Source organism: Syngnathoides biaculeatus, chromosome 16, assembly GCF_019802595.1.
Source record: "Syngnathoides biaculeatus isolate LvHL_M chromosome 16, ASM1980259v1, whole genome shotgun sequence".
Classification (NCBI taxonomy): domain Eukaryota; kingdom Metazoa; phylum Chordata; class Actinopteri; order Syngnathiformes; family Syngnathidae; genus Syngnathoides; species Syngnathoides biaculeatus.
The window spans coordinates 4956322-4976881 of record NC_084655.1 but is presented as its reverse complement, the minus strand read 5'-3'; the positions used below and the strand labels follow the sequence as shown (position 1 = coordinate 4976881).

Below are 20560 nucleotides of genomic sequence, written 5' to 3'. Positions count from 1 at the left end.
GGGACAGAGTTATGCATTACGTATATGTCATGTCTTAAAATACATGATTGGCACTATTACTTAGAGATGAAAGTGGACTTTTGTGAAAATCCCTGATAATACAAATGCTTTTACTGGGGGGTCCGGGAAAAAAAAAAAAAAAATGGATGGCTGTGGTGCATTCTGTGAATAAAATTCAGATAAAAATTCCAAGTAACGTTTCTAAATCCTAACCCAAAAAAAAAAAAAATGGGCAGAAGTTTTTTTTTTTGTTTTTTTGCCCCCATCCCCCAATCACTTGATAGCACAAAATCACATTTGTCAAGAAAATATGCTTAAAATATCTCAGTTTATCTTAAGACAAATGAATAAAGTGAATTATTCAGTAAAAAGACATGTAAAATTGGCATTTACCCCACATTATACATATTATAGTATATAGAATATACACGAAAATATATCCTAGAATTTCTACACCGTACAGCAAAACATGTTAAAAAAGTTTATCTGTAGTATGTTGCGTTGTACTGATACACTCGACTACATTGCTCACAATCTTATATATATATATATATATATATATACACACACACACACACACACACACACACACAGTCCCTCACTTTTGAAAAAAAAAATGTACGGGTGTGGTGAGGTAAAATTACGGGTGTGATTAGGGGGTTGCCTTAAAATAACTGACTGGATTAATATAACATAACTGTAAATTGAATATAAAATAGAGAAATACAAAACTAAAATAGAAAACTAAAATTTAAAATTCAGAAATGATAATTTCCAATTTCAAGTGATATTAGTAGAACATGATATAAAACGGTATTTAAAATTTTTCATAAATGAAAATTCTTGATCTGACAAGCTTTATCTGAAGAAACGTTAAATGTACTGGCATGTCTAGGAATAAACACGGTCTATACTCGCAATGTTTTGAAAATGGTGAAAGTTTAGTTCATCATAATCGGCGTTCATTGCAACAAGCTAACGATACATTCAAACATTCCTGTCGGCAATCGTGATGTATTGTTGGGGGGGGGGGGCACGCACCACGAGACTGCTGTAAAAGGGAGGCCGGCTTGCGAGAACGTGCCTTTATGTGTACGCGCTCGACGTATTGGCCCCACCTTAGTCGAGCAACGAGGTGGATGATAGTCCAATGTTTTTTTTTTTTTTTTAAGCCGTCACACTGCCTCGCGATCGATCCAATGAGAACCCCTGGTGTAACTTAATTTCCGTTGACATGGCTCATCATGGTGGTGACTTTGGGCGTAAATACGCTCGCATGACGCGAAGCAATTCTGAACATGCGCTTTCGTACATGGTCAGCAGTGTTAACTTGCAATTCCTGTTTCCGGGTGAATACCGGTTGTTTTGGACCAGCGTTGTTTAGTACTGACATGGCTACGCTCGTGAAAGCAAAACGAACTCAAACGCATGTTCGTTCAATGTTGTCAACTAATATCCAGATTAATTTTAGGCAATTTTTCCTCAATTTTCTCGAGCAATTTTCATGAAAATTTAAAAATCTGGAATTCCGGGAAAATCCAGTGGACTTTCATCACATAATGTGATTAGCTGGCAGTATTACTGTATACCCAACCACCTCATTACTGTATGTTTCAAAAACACAATTTACTGGTAATCGTCTTCCAATTCAAATACTGTAATAAATAGGTTATCCAAAACAGCAATTCTCAAAAATATGGATGTGGGACACAGTATGGAGTGACATTTCATTTGGAAAAGTTTATTTCGAAACTGTCAGCAGCCTGGGAAACAGTTTTTGTGAGAGAGAAAAACCCCACAGGGGTTAGCATTAATTATGCATATTATTTAATGCTATGTTGACAAAAGTACATTGTATTTTAAGAGGTAAGGACCTGTGTCCCGTGTACGCTAAAAATTTAAACACTCATTGGAGAATTAAAAACGTTGTCCGAAATACCTTGTACTTTACAGGGATATTTTATAATGGTGAGACGGCATTCGGTTGAAGGGGAAATTATATTCCATTAAACCATTTTTCAATAACAAGTTTTATTCTCAAATACAAGGTAAATGCCCCAAAATTAATGTACCGATATAGTAACTGAAAGAAGTATTTGAGACTTTCACTTTTATACGTCAGCGGATAGCGAATAAGACAACATAACAACAGGTTGGTCAATGGAAGATTTCATTAAATCAAGGTTCTTCTGAAAGATTGGAAAGTTACAAAGTTAGTGACAGAACTTTACAATCATCTGACATATAATCATTAAGCATGAGTTTCATTTACATCATGTAAGTAATTATTTACAAGTGCAACAAAGGTAAATTGTTTCTTAATATATTTTTCTTCTTCAATCACTTAATTTTACCAACTCAATGCATTTCTACCAAAAATGTTTTTACTTCAATATATCTCAACCTTCAAGAATTATCTGGCTCAGAGAATTACAGTAAGATGTTATCCAACTAACTTCTTTTTGAAATGTGCTATACAGTTAGCAGTCAGTAGGCAAGGCTTACGAAAATAAAATTCTGCCAGGCCTGATGTAGTTCAACCTCTCACCAAGTTCCAAGTGATACTGATGAGCTGTGAACTATGACCAATTTAAGTACGTTTCCCACACAAGTGCACAACATTGCCTTTTCCCAACTAAAAAAAAAAAAAAAAATGTTGTCATTTTCAAACTAATTTGGTTTGAATGCATTATGCAAGAATAATTATTTTCCATTAGCTATTTTTCTATAATGGTGTAATTTCCAAGTGTACATGATCTAAAAATATCCTGTCTTGCAAGCTTGAGCCCAACATCTAAATCAGAAATTGTGTAAAAAAAAAAAAAAAAAAAAAGTTCCATGACTGGTGACAAAAGAAGATCTATTTCAAGCCTGAACTACCACTTTTGCCCTTCAGTGTTGGCCAGACGATCAATCAGCCCATCTACAAAGAGCTCCTGCGGCATTTGCTCCATTCAGTGTGCAAAAAGATGGCCTAACCCGAACTTGGGTTACCTGTGATTTTTTCCCCCCTCATTCCTAACCACAATGGGCCCATCAAGAGGACCAATTTTAAAGACATAGACGACATCAAGATGACTGAGATACTGAAGATGCTGGAAAAATCCTTCCAAGAGTGCATGAAGGCATGGTAGTGAAGGCCAGGGCGGAGTGTTCGACTCAAGGGCTATTACTGTATGTTTGTATTACTAGTTCCAACATTATGATCTAAGACTATGGCATTAGAAAATGTTAAATTGCATTTTCCCGCAACACTAATGAGGATAAATGGAACAGAAGATGCATGAATGAATATATAGTATTTCTTCAAGTACTTTGACCCGAGTCAGGTGAAATATTTTTGGCAACAAAAAAAAAAAAAAAAATGTAAAAACAAAAATATATCCACGTCGTGACAGAAGGCCATGATTAACATTTTTTATAATATATTGACGCAATTAAAGGTTTTTGTTTCAGTGCGGCTATGGCAGTCAAAAAAAAGATCATGATAAAACAATGAAATACATTTTTAATTATATTTAGTTCCAATGTGGTTGTGTGCATTTGTTTTTTAATTTGTAACTTTGTTACTAACACCAAACTACCATGTTCTGGTGAAATTACAACACATCCATTTTTATTTTTCTTATGCTTGTACATATGGACCTAGAGTATTATTTGTGTCATTGACTTGAATTTGCATAGATGATACTATGGATTATGTGGATATATTTCTACAGTGTTGTGCAATCAAATGTGTACAAAATAATTCTGGATGCAGTCTGGCTTTTCTGCATGAAAATCACAGTAGTACAACATGAATCAGAACAGATCTACTCAGCCATTCCCCATTTAGGTAGCGCTTACTTCATGAAGTTTAATGTGTCTCTTCCACTATCAAGAATTTATGACCTTGGAAACTCCCACAGGGTTGAAAGAACAACCACCTAAAGTTTTTTTAAAGGGCAAAAACACTTACTACTAATGGACTGCATTTTGAAACGTTAACATTTGTTATCCTGGATTAATGAATATAGTGCATATAATAAGGGACATTTAAATCATCGCAAAATAAGCAACTAACTAGTTGCACCCACGATAATACTTTTCCCCAGCATGTGCAGTTTTTGTGCATGCCATTATATACTTGAATGTAATGCAAGCTATCTCCCAAGTCACTGATGGTGTAGAGGTTTACCCCCCCCCCCCCCTGAGTTTTCACTCAGTGATGGTGTAAATGTGAATTGTTCTTTATGTGTCCTATGATCGACAGGCAATGAGTCCAGGGTGTAGTTTGCCTTTCAACCAAAATCAGTTGGACATTTCTTTTGCAGCTCTTCGCAACCCTGAAGAGGATGAGCCACATAGAAGATGGATGGACGGAGGGATGGATGGACATCTGGGTCCATGTTGAGAGAGTTTAAACAAAATTGTGTGTAAATACAATGTATAATGCAACCACTGGTAAAGTGAGCGTGATTCGGAAACTGTGTCACAGTGTTACAATATTCCCATTTCGCATCAATTTCAACTGACATCCTTTCTACACTTTTTGGAAAGACTCTTGAGAATGACAATTATTCCAAGTAATTTAGCTACTTTACTTTCACAACAGTTAAATGCATAATTGATGTATAGCTGGTACAATTATTGGGATGGCTGGCTTTCTTAGCCTTCAAGTTCCCTTTCCTCCAAGAATGTTTCATCCTCCCCCTGGTCATGCTGTTTCTGCAGACTGGAATCCTGAATTTCTTTTGGAATTACTTTATGTGCAGATTCCTCCTCTGGCACATCCATAGAAGTTGATGTGTGGATGGCGGTTGACCCCTCAACTTGTCCAACTGAGCCAGACTCACTGAAGGAGTCCGAGCCCGCACCTGAGCGCCGAAACAACTTCTGACCTGGGATGCATTGGGAAGTACAAAACATACATATCTAGACACAAGCGTCACAGTTGCACAGTTGAGCATTGTCTGTCTGTCTTTCTGACTGACACAGTCAGTGTCAGTGTGTCTGCAGTAGTAGTCAAACATGTAGTGCTACCTTGAATTCTCTCTGTTGACACGGTGGAAGAATCTTTCAAGAGAACTCTGCTTTCCTGGGCCTTTGTAGAGTATGTCACCTCTGTGGAATCCAAGGAACCTATGTATAATAATAAATGTAAGTATCAGAGCCATATTTAGGAAGCAAGACCAAAGTTACAGTTGCCCTTTTAAGTACATAACAGAATCTTGAATGATTTAATGGTCTACCACTGTCCACCATTGTCTTTGGAACTTTCCAACTTTGCCCTGGCCTCGTATGTTTCTTATCTGCATATAGATGTTGCCCATATCAAGGAGACACACTTAATTTAAGAGACTGAAGACAGCAAGAAAACAGATAATTTGAGCAAAGTTGAGCACGTGGCATGTAACAATGCAGCTTCCAGAGCTGGACCCTGTAGGATACAGCAAGATTGGCATGTGCTGACCCAACAAGTGGCAAATGGTGGCTTCATATTTTACTATTGTTGCCAAGACTTGATTTCACCCTGGCAGTTGAATTTCAGCAGTGGGAGGTAGCACCACCACAACCCGTTGACAAGTGTATTTAGATTGGAAAAAGTTTGCTAAGAAAAATTTTGTCTGAATATCTATTACTTGTTAATGGCTAGATGAAATGTTAAATTTAACATTTCTAACTTGCATGTTCCCTGGAACTCAACACGAAATGGTACCAGCAAATAAATGCAAATGAAGAGGATTTAAATTGTTTTAAAAAAAATCTTAAAAGAGCAGCTCCACTCTTTATGAACTGAATTATAAAGTATAAACTGCTAAAAATAAAAAAAGGAAACACATGACACTGTAGCTCGCCATCAATCACATATTTTACAGATCAGGGTGTCCAATTAGCAAGGTACACTGATTCTTAATTATATCGCCGCCTGTTGTGCAAATGGAACAGTCAAAAGGTGAAAATGAGAGGGAATAATCAACAACTCAAGGAAAGGATAAAAGAAATGTTCTGCAAGTGTTGACCACATACCATTTACCTTTCTGGTTAATTTCGTTATGATTTTTTCAAAACTCTTGTTCATTTTGCCAGTACTTTCAATTCTAGATTCAAATTATGACCCAATATCTACAAACCACAAGTTACTCAAGCAGTGGAGCTCATCCAGGATGGCATCTCAATAAGCACTGTGGCAAGAAGGTTTGCCTGAGAGCATGGAGGAGGTAGGCCAGTACACCAGGAGACGTGATGGGTTGACAAGAGAACAGCAATCCACCAGAAGGACTGCTATCATCTCCTTTGTGTATCAAGGAACAGGAGGAGCACGATGATAGTCCTACAAAATGACCTCCAGCAGGCCAACGTTGTGCATGTTTCTGCTCAAGTGGTCAGAAAATCAAAACAATGAAAGTGGCATGAGGGTTCAAAGTCCACATGTAGGCTGTGTTGTTACAGCCCAACATCATGCAGTCTGATTAGTATTTGCCAGAAAACATGGAGATTGTCAGATTTGCCATTGGCACCCTGCGCTATTCATGGATGAGAGCAGGTTTACAATGAGAACACGTGACAGATGCGACAGAATCTGGCAAAGGCAGGAAGACCTTTCTTTGGCCTGAGACCATCATGAATATCAGTGATTTATTGGTGGGTTTTGGTCTGGGGAGGCATTTCTTTGGATGATCTGCACAGCCATCCACGCATTAGCCATAGGTGCCCTAACTGGAATTAGGTCCCAGGATGGGATCCTCAGACCCATCATAAGACTATGCACAAGTGTAGTGGGCCACAGGTTCCTTCGGATGGATGACAACGATACTCCTTGTGTGGGTACAGCACTTCCCGCAAAAACCAAACATTTATGTCATGGACTATCCTGCCAGTTCCCCAGACCTGAATAAAATTCAGCACATCTGGGATGTCATGTCTCATTCCATCTACCAATGTCACTTCACACAAAAAGACTGTTCGGGAGTTGAATGATCCTCTGATCCAGGCCAGGAAAGAGATCCCTCCGGATAACTAACATCTGTTGTTTCATCAGGAACATGACTAGGAGTTGTAGGGGGTGCTTATAGGCAAGTGGATGGGAGACACACAACTGAGGCTCATTTTGACTCATCTTGAGGGATTTCCACTTAAAGCTGGATCAGTCTGTGATTGGATGCACCTCTTTGATTTTGAGTATGTTTCTGAATCCAGACTTCCATGAAATGAGGATTTCAATTTCCATTAATATCGGTAAGTTTTCATCAATGTATTCCGCAATTGAATGAATTAAGATTTTCAAACAGAGTATAAACTGGTAATTCAATGAGCTTTAGGATGTGTTATGTGATCCCTTTATATTGTATTTTTGAGCAGTACATGTGCACACAAACCTGCCGCCAGGTTGAAGGTCCTCCCTTTAACTGAAGTTTGAACAGGAGACAACCAGTTTAAAACAGAGCCAAACAAAGGAAGTTGTCTCAGCATGCCCTATAAGACAGTATTGTAATTATTATTAGGCAGTGATTATCATTTCCCCCTTTTTGGCAAATGTAATTCCCAATACTATATTCATCCTGGTATAATGTAAAACCGAATTCTCTATTTGCAGGTTAAAGTGTATGTAAGGCGCAGGCTATCTTGCTGAGGTGGAAATATATGTTCAAGTGTGCCATAAAATGCATATCTTGTTCGATGTTTTTACCGAAAAACATAAGTATTTATGAATTAAAGTCCACAAACTTTCACCGAGTTTCCCGTATCTGACAAACGACCCCTTTCGTGTAGCTTAGCTCTGACATCACAACGTGGAGACCTGTTGTGTAACTAGCTTTTGCTAGAAGCACACCGCTTGTTGACACCGAAGAAAAACACATTCGTTCAAGAATTCCTCAGTGATTGTAAGCTAAAAATCTATCCGTAACAATGGTGAAGAAGTGTGTGGCTCAGTTTTGTCGCAATTTGAATTATTCTGGTCACAGTTGATGTTATTTTCCCCAAAGACTCCAGCCTCAGAAAAAAGTAAGTCAGGTTTGTGCAAACGAGAGCTAATTTTTCCCAACTCAGTCAGCAGTCAGTCATATGCCGTGAACATTTTACCCCTGACTCTTTTACTGGTGGACTCAAGTCAGAGATGGGTTTTAAATGTTAAAACCTGTATCAGTGCCTACCATACAGCCAGTTCCGACACCTGAACAGATCGGTGTTACTAAAGGGACCAAACACAAACTTGGATCAGTTGTTGAACCTGGACATGGTCCGACAAGCTCAGAAGCCCCCCCCCCTCCATAGAAACCTAACCCAAAACTGCGAAGAGCTTTTGTTAAAAGACAAGTTGCAGAGGTATGTTGATCCCGAAAACTTCAAACACTGTTGACATGGTTGGATGAAAGCAGATTGTCATTCTTGCCGAAAAATTTTATTTTACAGAAAATAGTTTGACCATTCTCAACTAGAAAAACAGGATAATACAAACCGGGAACCCTAACTCAAAACTAACCCTCCCTGGGTCTGACTGCTGGTTCGGCACCTTCATCGCCAGCTATTTTATCTGCATTTGAACGTGTGTTCTGTCTAACTGGCTCAAATTGATAACCTTTAACGCCTTAATAAAGCTCGTATTTTTGACCGTATTCATGGGACCCTTCAGAATCATGTTCATCACTTGAATTATCAGAAAATTCCTTGTCGTTATCACATTGGAGTCGAACAGCAGCTATGTTTATCTCTCGTTCTGACGTCACAACCCTTCTCGGGATTCTCCGCTGTCTGGTTGGCTATTTCTGGCGAATTCGGCAACGTCTGATCAAGTTTTCCCGTTAATGAAAAACTACAAAGGTTTTGTTCATAATAGATTTCAGATTCAAATTCAGCATAAAAAATTGCATAATATAAGCAAAAGGTGCTTTGAAGACTTTCACACTTTAAGGTTTAGGTATCACAAAGTCCCAATTCACTTACCTCTTCCATGAGTTTCTCATCATTGGCTTTTAGTAACTCCAGCTCTGCCTCGCGAATACCTTTCCTCACCACCTCTGTCATGTTTTCCAGTAGCTACATTGGAAATAATCGATTAAGAATAGTTCTACAACCACAGATGGAAATGTTGACTCTTTGGATTTAAAGATGCTGTTACCCTGCAATAATGGAGATGAGCGGTACATTAAAATAGTATATTAACATAATTTTCTTGTCCTGTTGTGTACTTAACATTTATTTTACAATTAATTTTATAATTGGCTTAAGCCTATTCAATATGTTTCTATATTATACTATTTCAGGAATTGATTGTATTTACTTGATTATTATCAATATTTTTAACAAAAGTAAAATGAACACTTTTACAGCAAATTCCATTATTCAAGATTAAAAATTTTAAAGAAAAACGAGAACACTCATTTCACAATATAATGGGTACGAAAGGTATTCGGGCCTCTTGAAATTTTTCATACTCTTATATTGCAGCCATTTGCTAAAATCTTTGAAAGGTAATTTTTTTCCAACATTTTCCCACCCCATATTGAGAGAAAAAAATAAATTTAATAATTTATTAATTTAATTTTTAAATTACATTTTTGCAGTCGTATTAAAATATAAACGCTGAAATATCACACAGCCATAAGTATTCAAACAGTTTACTCAATATTTAGTAGAAGCCCCCATTTGAGTTCCTAGTCATAAGTCTTTTTGGGAATGATTCAACAAGCTTTTCACACCAGGATTTGGGGATGGTCTGCCATTCCTCCTTTTAGATCCTCACCAGTTCTGTTAGTTTGGATGGTGAACATAGGTGGACAGCCATTTTTAGGTCCATCAGAGATGCTAAGTTGGGTTTAAGTCAGGACTCTGGCTGGGCCAAACAAGAACAGTTGTTTGGAAGCCATTCCTGTTATTTCACCTTCGTTTGTTTGGGGTTATTGGGCCGAAGATTCACCTTCCAACAACACAGTCAGAGGTCCTGAACACTCTGGTTTTCGTCCACGATATCCCCGTACTTGGCTGCATGATTGCAACTTGGAGTCCTTCAGGATTTTTTCTTCTTCTTTCAAGCACACTCCATTGGGCTTTCATGTCTTTCCCAGTGAGAAGAGGTTTTTGTTGGACCACTTCCATAAAGCCCCAACTGGTTGAGGGGTGCAGTGATGGTTGACTTTTAGAGCGTTTTCCCCACTGCATCTCTGGAGCTCAACTACAGTGATCTTTGGGTTCTTCTTTGCTCTCTCACCTCTCAGTTTAGCTGTATAGCCAACTCCAGAAAGGGTTCTGGCTGTCCCAAATGTCTTCCAATTATGGATGCCACTGTGCTTTTAGAAATCTTAAGTGCAGCTGATTTTTTTTTTTTTTGTAACATTGGCCATATCTGTGTCTTTCCACAATTCGGTTTCTGAGCTCTTCAGGCAGTTCCTTCGACCTCATGTTTCTCATTTGCTCAGACATGTACTGTGACCTCTGAAGTCTTATATAGACAAGTGTGTGGCTTTCCTGATCAAGTCTAATCAGTATAATTAAACAGAAGTGGACTCCAACAAAGGCGTCAAATCATATCAAGGATCATCAGAAAAAATGGACAGCACCTGGGTTAAATACACAATTGTCACAGCAAAGGGTTTGAATACAGTACTTATGACTGTGATATTTCAGTTTTTATTTTTAATAATTCTAAATTTCACAAATTCTCTTGTTTCTGTTGTTAATATGGGGTGCTGTGAGTACAGTAAGGAGGGAAAACAATGAATAAATTATTTGAGCAAAAATTTAAGGTGATCTGAATACTTTCCATAACCACTGTATAGTGGTGTTCTTCAAGGAGTGAGTAAATAATGAATTAGCTGGAGAAAATTTTGACTTTCATCAGGACCGGAAGTTACATTTGAGGGAGCTTTTTTTAAACTTTAAATCTAAAGCGGTGAACTTTCCTAAGTCAAAAGTTCATCAATTTTTAATATAGTTCAAGCATTAAGACTAACATTTCACAGAAAACAAAACACACTTCGTAACAAAAGCTACTGTTTAGCCACAAAGCATTATCAGAAACATTATTCAGTAGTGGGCATGTCTTTGTCCCAGGAGATAATATTGGCCAAAATGGGACCTGGGGCATCCATATGTTTTGACACGAGTAGCTGCCAGAGTTACTCTGATGCTTCAGAAAATTATAAACTATAAATGGTACTACTAGTAGTAGGAAAGCAGAACACATGTGGACAAAACCAAAACTCGTAAATAACTATGACCTCTACAGAAAGTGTCTTTGTAATTTTAACTAAGAGTTAGTCAGGGCTAGTCAACACTTTTTCTGAAATCATCAGTAAGAACCTCAACAATACTCGCATTGTTTTCTGTGGTTGACAAGCTCACAACCCTGCCAAATAATATAGCTCCAGAACTCGAAACAGCAGATAAATGCAATGAGCTTGTCTGTTATTTTAGTGAAAAAATACAATCCATCAGGTTAAACATCAGCACAAATCATCAAAAAGATACAATGATAGTAAATCTGATGCCACCCAGGAAACGCTCTAATACCATATCAGAAGTTGATAGTTTACCAAAAAAAAAAAACTGTAGAGAAAAATGTTCAGGAGTAGAAACCATCAATGAGGTACCTTAATTCAATTCCATCAGACTTTTTCTAAATTATTGTGAAATCAGTGCTAGCAAATAACTCACTTCAATCTTAAAATCTTAAAATAGCTGCCGTCAAGCCTCTTCTAAAAAACAGAGCACTATAAGCTTCCTTGTTAGCAAACTATAGACCAATCTCTAACTTCCCTTTCATAGCCAAGATTGTTAAAGTTATTTTTAATCAACTCACCAATTTCTTGAATTTAAAAGGACTTTTTGACCAATTTCAACCAGGTTTCGGAAACTAATTGGAGTACAGACTCTGCTTTTTTCAAAGTGCTAAACGATATAGGATTGAATATTGACTCAGGAAAGGTGTCAATTTTTATCTTGTTAGATCTCAGCGCAGCTTTTGATACCAAAGATCACACTATACTGTTAAACAGGTTGGAAATGTGTGCAGGACTAAATGGAATGGTCCAGGTCCTACCTGGAGGAAAGGAGCTACTTTGTAACCGTTGGAAGTGCTCAATGTCAACAAATAGCAATGATAAATGGAGTCCCTCCAGGGTCAGTTCTTGGACCCATCCTGTTCAAATTTTCTAGAACTTTAGTTTTGACTATCATAGCGATGCAGATGACACACAGTTGTGTAGCAGTGTCTCCAGATGACTATAGTTCAATTGAGGTGTTGTGCCACTGTCTAGAGCAGATAAATAACTGGATGAGCCAAAATTTTCATAGACTAAACCATTGTTTTTGGCAATAAAGTAAAAAGCATTGGTGTTTGTAAATACCTGGACTCATTAAAAACCAAACACCAAGTCCGATATATTCTGACCTGACCTTCAACAGTCAGGTCAAATCAATTACTAAAACTATCTTTTACCATATCTAGAGTGAAGGTTTGCATGTGTCAAATAGACCAGGAGAAGTTCATCCATGCTTTTATCTCAAGTAGACTTAAGTATTGTAATAGTCTTCTGACTGTACTCCCCAAAAAGAGCATTACACAGCTGCAGCTAAGTCAGAATGCTGCAGCTCAGGTTCTGACCAGAACAAGAGGTCAGAGCATATACCGTAATTTCTCGAGTATCATGCGCCCTGAAGTATAATGTGCACCCCCAAAGTTGACCTAAAAAAAAAATTCTTTTTTTTAATCAGGAAAACCCTTCTACCAAGTACAGTGCGCACCATGAATTTGCCGCAACCCATATGCTCAGAATATTAGGAATATTTAAATTTTGTTTGGTTTATATTTGTATTGTTTTTCAAACAACTGTCCGTAAAACAATCATTAATAATAATGTGCATCTGCTGATGTAGCGGTAATATAATCCCGGGACAGGCCCCAGGACACACTTGTTGTCAGAACAGAATCCCTCAACCAACTAAAATAAATGCTCAATGATGGCACAACATTTTATTAATATTGTTAACACATATTTAAGTCTTAAAAATATAAACGCTTTAACATTGTTTATTAAACACTGCATTAAATATTTGTGCATAAAACTTCATGCATAGTGCAGTTTATCCACTACATTACACATCTTTGGCCAAGCCTTCAAAAGAAGCATTATGACTCCTCTCCGAAAAAGTTCCATAGGTAGCGCAGCCTCTCCCCCTCCATTCAGCTCCGATCCGTAGCATCTTTCACAATGGCGTCAGGTGGCTATCAAAACAACGTCAGCTCAAACTACGTAGAAACGAACATAATAGGCACATTTTTAAAAAACTGAGCATTTCAATTGTGTGCACTCTCCCGTTTTTATTTTATGTCCCCATGACGATCACATTACATTGTTTGAGCTTACATTGTTTTGATACCCGCCTGAAGCCATTGAGGGGAACTATCTTTGTTTTGGTCTGCGGCGCGACTTGCGGGTTTGCTGGCATCATCCGCAAGAGTGATGACACATTTCTTTTAAAAGCAGAGGCACAACTAGCTGTTGTAGTCGACATTTTTTGTCTTAGTTTAAGTTCAAACAAACTGATGGGCAGTCATTTCTGATCTTGGGTGCAGTAGCAACAAGCATGCTATGCTAACAATCATAAAATGCAAGCTCCTGGAGGAGCTCTGAGAGCTCAGGTTGGGGGCGCACATTACTTTAATATATATAAATGTGTAACATAAGACATCAAATATCATATTGAAATGTATATGTATACATTTTTTACCACGCTATGTACCTGTATACGACAATGTGATTGTATTTTTTATTTTTCATCCATACCTAAATATAATGTGCTCTATTAACTTTTTGAAAATATTTTTGGAAAAATGTGCACATTATTTTCGAGAAATGACGGTAACTCCAATTCCAAAGTCTTTTACGCTGGCTTCCAGTCAGTTTTAGAATCGCAAACATGATGAATTAGCAGTTAGCTACTATGCTGCAAAAAATGGAATAAGTTGCCAACTGAGGTGACGTCAGTGTGAATGTCTTTCAATCCAGGTCAAAAATTTCAAATTTTCCTTTTGTGTTTTTTAGAGTACTTCCACTTTTCAGTGATATTTCGTGGACTAAAAGTTGCTGTGATTGTAATTTTTGTTTTCAAATGTTTTTGTTTTTCTATTTTAATGATTTTTATCATGTGAAGGTCATTGAGTTTCCTTGTGTATGAAATGCACCTCTCCATATAAATTTGCTTTGCTTTACTTACATTGGTCGTTGCACATTAAATGACTTCGCAAATAACACTAGCTTCACATAAGAGACAGAACATAGATGTGTAAAAATAACAGAATGCAGATTACTCTTCCATTCTCTTCAATGTCGCGTCCCAGCGTCATAATTGTTTCCACCAACGCTTGAATATCAACGTCATCAGCTACCATGCTTATAAAGATGCAGTTCTCCTCCCTGGCAAACTCTGGGCCTAGAATGAAAAAATATAAACTGTTTGAAAACCACCGGAAATTTAGCTATTTACTCAATATTACTGATGATTCTAACAAAATGAAGGGATACAAACCAGTGGAAAATATTATGTCACTATCTAGCTCTTGTAGTTTCTTCAGCAGTTCAGCATTTATTTTCTTAATTTCCTTTGCTCTCCTGCCATCCTCAATTCCCTCCACCTGAGGCTCATATCTGAACAGTATGGGATGAAACAGCAGGTGTAGTCATTAAAACAAAAAGGTGAGATGCATAATAGTTAAAATTTTTATTATTTCTTTCAAAGCAAACACTGAACATAGCCAAGACTCAAGAGCACATTTTGAGTCACTGTACCTAAATGAAAGGAGTGTTAAAATCAACTCTTCCGGATTGAGCCAACTCGATGACTTGTTTGAGGAACTCAAATGATAAAATACATTGGATGTAATGGTAAATTAGTAAATTTGAAAAGTAATCTTAACATGCTACCTGTAGATTTTCTGAGTAAAATTGTATAGTTAAATACAATAATAAAAAGGTCATAAATATAAAACATGGTTCACCAAATGGCTGACCTGGCAGCCTAAGTTTATGGTCATGAAATTAAATGAGGGTCTGAGGATAATTAAGATTAAGATGTTGAACTTTGTAATTAAAAAAAAAAAGTCAAATAATCAGTTGTAAAACTTAATTTGACTGTCTCCACCACATTCCTATATTTGGTCAACCAGTGGTTGTCAACTTGTCGATCGGGAGCAAAAGGTGGGTCACGGGACGTGTTTTAGGTAGGTCGCCGAGAGCTAGTAAAAAAATAAATAAATAAATATTTTTTAAAAAAAAAAAAAGTTACATATAGTACAGTTTTCCCAGTTTTATTTTCTCCATTCAGTACAGAGGTGTACTAAGTTCACACACGTAATGCAGTAGAAAAACGACAAGAAACGTTAATTCCTTTGTATCTAGCCACCAGTTACAGTGGATACGCAAAGTTTTCAAAAGCACTTAAATTTTTCATTCTTTGTGACATTGCAGCTATTTGTTTAATGAATGATGCTCCAAAAATTTTTATGACGAATGTTATTTTGCTCTCTGTATTTAAAATACACGACTAGCTTTATGTGCACTATATCGTCTGTGCTTTTATCCCGGATGAGTGTGTGCCAAAGTGGAATTTTAACATTACACGTGTCATCCTGCACTATTTTATTGATTGAATTAAAAAAAATTCAAGGCCATAACTTTTGCCACGTCACCTTTCTGGTATATTCAGGTACTTTTTCATATCATTGTGAATTTGTTGAACTGAGAGCAGGGATGCATTCCTGTTGATGGCTAGGAGAATATTGTCGATGAGGATTTGAACTTGCTCTTGGTTTGATTTGTTTACTCTCCCCCAACAAAGGACTGATCCCACATTTGGATACAATTCTAACTGCTTTTAAATGACTTGTGCTGAATGTGACGCTTAAGGTAGTCTAGCTTCCATGCTGTCTACATATTTCCTTCTGAAAACTTGCTTTCAACTTTAGATTCACAACACATTTTTAAAACCACAGCTTTTTTGCTTAAAAAGAGAAATCTTTGTTCATTGCACTGCTTTTCTTAGATTTGCACATACTCTGACAGCCATTGGATCTTAAAAAAACAGCATTTCTTTTTTTGGTTTCATCATTATTATTGAGGGGAAACAAACAGCACAGCTCTTCTTCACTCTGTGTTGCCCAGACCACTTTGCTAACCAAACACGAGTGGTGGGCGGCGCATAGGGACGCTGTCATTTTAAACGTCATTCGACGGGCAGCATATGTAGGTATGTGAATTCAGTCCATTCAGTCACCCCTCATTCATTGACTCACATTGTAAAATGGCACAAACTGAATGTTATATATTTGATGTTGAATTCAGCTTCGATTTTTATATTTTTTTTGTGTGCACAAAGCAGTATGTGCGCAGAGACAACATGGCAAGCAATGACTTTGACAGTACAGCAAATTCATTGGAAAAACCATTTAAAAAAAAATGCAATATATTATACAGTACATGTTTCCAGAGGCTACTTTAAAACAACTAAAAATACTTCATTATTCTTAACTTTTACGAAAGATCGTCATGACTTTGCAATAATAGGAAAATGGATGACTTTTTAAAACCAGTTTTTTTTAAATCTTTAAAATTTTAACATTTTTGGGATCAAATTCCGAATACAATACATAAATCAAATAAAGGTGCGCTGTAGCACCCTACAAACAGACAAGATCAGATTAGAAAAAAATCATGGTAATAATTATAATACAAAGAATTAAATTTTCTAAAATGTTCTACAATATTTACCAACATTAAAAAAACTGAATTGGCGCAAACTTGTAAAATATTTCAAACTCAAGAGAGATAGGATACAGCAAACAGTACATTAGTCCCCCATAAGGGCTTGTGTGATTGGACTTTGGGAGGAAAAAAAAAAAAAAAGACTTCCAAATTGTACATTCTCCCGGCTCCACATACCACCTACATTGTCCCCTTTTCGATCGATTTTGCTGTATAGGGTTAGAATAGGGTTAGGGTTAACCCTAACCTTAAATGTATCATCTGTATCAGCTGGTCATTTATGTCCATTTGTGCAAGCAGACACGCTCCCACGGTCACCATTGTTCTTGATTTCTTCCTTGTTATGGAAAGCAAAGTAAAAACGGCTACCAGAAATGACCAAAATGCTGAGGAAACCGCAGACTGTGGCTTCCTAGCCATTACCAGCAGTAGCGACACCTCTGACTTGGAGAAGAACTGCAGTACATTTTCAAAACTGAGCACAAGGGTTGTGCTTGAGTATAAAGGCAAATTATGTGCAGTAGAGATGCGGTGATGTCAGCGCGGTCACCACACGCGCAAGTATAAAGAAACCATTACCTGACAGCTCCTAGTCCTGGCCAGCAAAGCTCTTCTATGTATCTGAGGTAGGGTGAGCATTGGTGAATCTCCTCTTTGAAGTCCTGTTGGTAGGACATTGTGGAGGTCATCAAAGGCACCAGCTCCAACAAAGTCTTAACCAGATTCTCAACATCCTCACGTTGAGTCCCTAAATCTGTACAAAATCACAAATGACAAAATCTGCACAAGAATTTGATTACTGTACATAAAAAACTAAAACACCACTTTAACCTTGTATTTTTTTTCACCTTAATAGGAATATTTACTGTATTGTTTGCCAAAAAAAAAAAAAAAAAAACCTATTCCTGTGGGTGGCTTTTCTATGAGTCTTACCTGCAGCCGTCAGGATTGGGCTGAACCGAACACAGGTGCCTTCATCTTCAAGCTCCACAACATCGACCCCGCTGGCAGGAACCATCTGGGCGAGCTGCTTGCCAAGCTACAATTACAAAAATACTAACATCATGTCATCATAAAATGAAGACCACCAAAAGACCCAAGTAATAAAGCACTCATCTGCTTTTCTGTCACACAAACAACATTCATTACAGGCCATAATTTTCCATACGCGTAAGATGGAAAAGGTGCACAAACAGGCTATTTTCTGGCTGTGCACATTCAGTGGGCACGGAAAGCATTTAGAGCCCCTTAAAATTGTCACTCTGTTATATTGCAGGCAATTGTCTAAATCATTTAAGTTTGTTTCTTTCCCTTTTTAATGTACACACAACACCCTATATTGAGAGAAAATACAGTTGCTGACATTTAGAATAAAAAAAATTAAATATCATACAGCCATAAGTAGTCGGAGTCTTTGCTGTGACACTCATATATTTAACTTGGGTGCTGTCCATTTCTTCTGATGACCCTTGACAAGGTTCTAAACCTTCATTGGAGTGCAGCTGTGTTTTATTACACTGATTGGACTTGATTAGCAAAGCCACACACCTGTCTACATACAGTTGAAGCTATAAGTTTACATATACTGTACACACACACACACACACACACACACACACACACACACACACACACACACACACACACACACACACACACCAGACTCAGAGTTGCAATCGCCACTTTTGCAGCATTGGGGCTGTGTCATTTAATCTATATACAGTTGAAGCCAGAGGTTTAGATACACTGTGCAAAAATCCTGACTGACCAGAAAAAAAGAGAGGTTTAGTCTGATTTGACTTCAGACGATGAAAAAGAAAAATGCGTGTTTTTGGACAGTGTAAGTAAACATTACAGCTCACAGTGCATGTCACAGCAAATGAGAATCACGAGGTCAAAGGAACTGAAAAGAATTGTTGCATGGCACAGGTCTGGCGAAGTTTACAAGAAAACATCTGCTGCACTTAAGGTTCATAAGAGCACAGTGGCCTACATAATCTTCAAATTGAAGATGTTTGGGATGACCAGAATCCTTCCTAGAGCTGGCTATAGAGCCAAACTGAGCAATAAGGGGAGGAGAACGTTGGTGAGAGGGGTAAAGAAAAACCCAAAAGGTCATTGTGGCTGAGGTCCAGAGATGCAGACGGAAGATGTGAGAAGGTTCTGGAAAGACAACCAACCAATCAGCATTTTTTAAACAATGCTCACCAACAACATGTAAGGAGCAATTCAGCTTCAAACATGGTGCCAATTGACATTAAAAGATAAAGATGGGACCGAGTCGTTGAAGACAAACAACCTCAGGGCTCCCACTCATTACAACCACATTCATTGTACTGATGTAAGGGCATTGAAAATTTGGTTTTGTTTCTGTTACCTTAAATTTGACTGGATTAACTTTGATTTAGAAACTATACTATTTCATACCGGACATTGTAAATAATTGAAAACGTAACTTTGAAGATTTGATTGGTAATGCTGAAAGTAAAAATGCAAACTGGGTCCAGGATTGGAAAAGGACCTGGTGCTTGTGAGATATTATTCAGGGTACCACACAGTTTATCTATAGTAATCAGCATGTTCAAACATAAGAGTAGGCCTAGAACCAGGACACCCTTTGTATTCAAGATTGACAGCCCTGACAAATATCGCCACAAAACATCTCCACAGACATAGCAGACCGTTGCAGGATTCTTAATATATAGCATTCACATTATATAATATAAGTGAAATTAGAAGAGAAAAAAATGATTACTGTAAATCACGTACCCATCTATTGAAAACATCAAGTACCTCCTTCTCCACAGCACAGTAAGCCTCCACTGACCCACTGTTGGATGCTAACAAATAGGACAGAGGGAGTTAAATTTGTTTACCACTACTCACGTTTACTATCACATGACTATACTGTATCTGGGTACTCGTCAGAAGCGGCACCATACTGGATTTGTGAAGTCTTCACACTGCAACCACAAATACAGCTTAACAGTGACAAATAATGGAAAATAAAGTCTGTAAAGTTATCGGAAGGAATGACAGTCCCCTTCTAAGGTATTGGAACAACAAGGTCAATTCCAGACATACAGTTGAAGCCATAACTTTACATACACTATGCAAAAACATTTCATTTTTTGGGTCACTGTCTGAAGTAAAATCTGACTAAACCTCTCCTGTTTCAGGTCAAATCAGGATCACCAAAATTATAAAATTTTGTTAAATGCCACAATAATAAGGGAGAATTCCTTAAAGAATTCTATACGGTTTTCTTCGAGGTGAAACGTTTTCATACATTCCCTGAATATTGATTACCATTTCATTTGAGCTGAGTGACTTGGGTCAAACATTTTGGGTAATCTTCCACATGTTTCTGACAGTACTCATGTTCTTTCTTCATGATGCAGTCTATTTTATGAGAAGCTCGTGTTCCTGCTGAACCCAAAAAGCCCCACAAAGTGATGCTCATCATCTGGGCTTCCCCATGTTCTTTCAAGACTTAGTACTTTTTGTGTACGTAAACATTTGACCTCAAAGAAAATAATATAATATTCTTGAAGAGGTTAACTCTCATTATTGTGACATTTATCAGAAGTAAAGAATTTTGATTATATGAATGACCTTAAACAGGAGAGATTTAATCTGATTTGACTTCAGAATGTGAGACAAAAAAATTAAATCTGCACAGTCTACAGTGTACAGAGCTGTGTGGTGGATGAGTGGCATCCCCTGTTATTCGGAGGGTTCCAGATCAAACGATGAATATACAATAAGATAAATGTTCATAATTCCATCTTTTATTTCATGGTATTTATATCTCGATGTGT

At 37.5% G+C, this 20560-nt stretch overlaps 1 protein-coding gene across 8 annotated transcripts in view; it reads right to left on the bottom strand.

The window, feature by feature from the left end:
• Nucleotides 1-1852: 1852 nt before the first annotated feature.
• Nucleotides 1853-20560, bottom strand: part of pdxdc1 (pyridoxal-dependent decarboxylase domain containing 1) — a 39302-nt gene continuing 20594 nt past the window's right edge. For 3 of the 8 annotated variants that reach the window (XM_061846347.1, XM_061846349.1, XM_061846348.1), the window contains 9 exons: nt 19509-19579; nt 17673-17778; nt 17319-17493; nt 14509-14627; nt 14291-14412; nt 8926-9018; nt 7359-7455; nt 5023-5121; nt 1854-4880 (listed from right to left, as the gene is read on the bottom strand). In XM_061846347.1, the coding sequence (XP_061702331.1) occupies nt 4648-4880; nt 5023-5121; nt 7359-7455; nt 8926-9018; nt 14291-14412; nt 14509-14627; nt 17319-17493; nt 17673-17778; nt 19509-19579 (1115 nt within the window). In that variant the 3' untranslated portion in view covers nt 1854-4647. Of the gene's footprint in view, nt 4881-5022; nt 5122-7358; nt 7456-8925; nt 9019-12632; nt 13205-14290; nt 14413-14508; nt 14628-17318; nt 17494-17672; nt 17779-19508; nt 19580-20560 lie in introns of those variants that run through there. The other 5 variants (XM_061846351.1, XM_061846350.1, XM_061846353.1 and 2 more) reach the window with 4 other exon arrangements.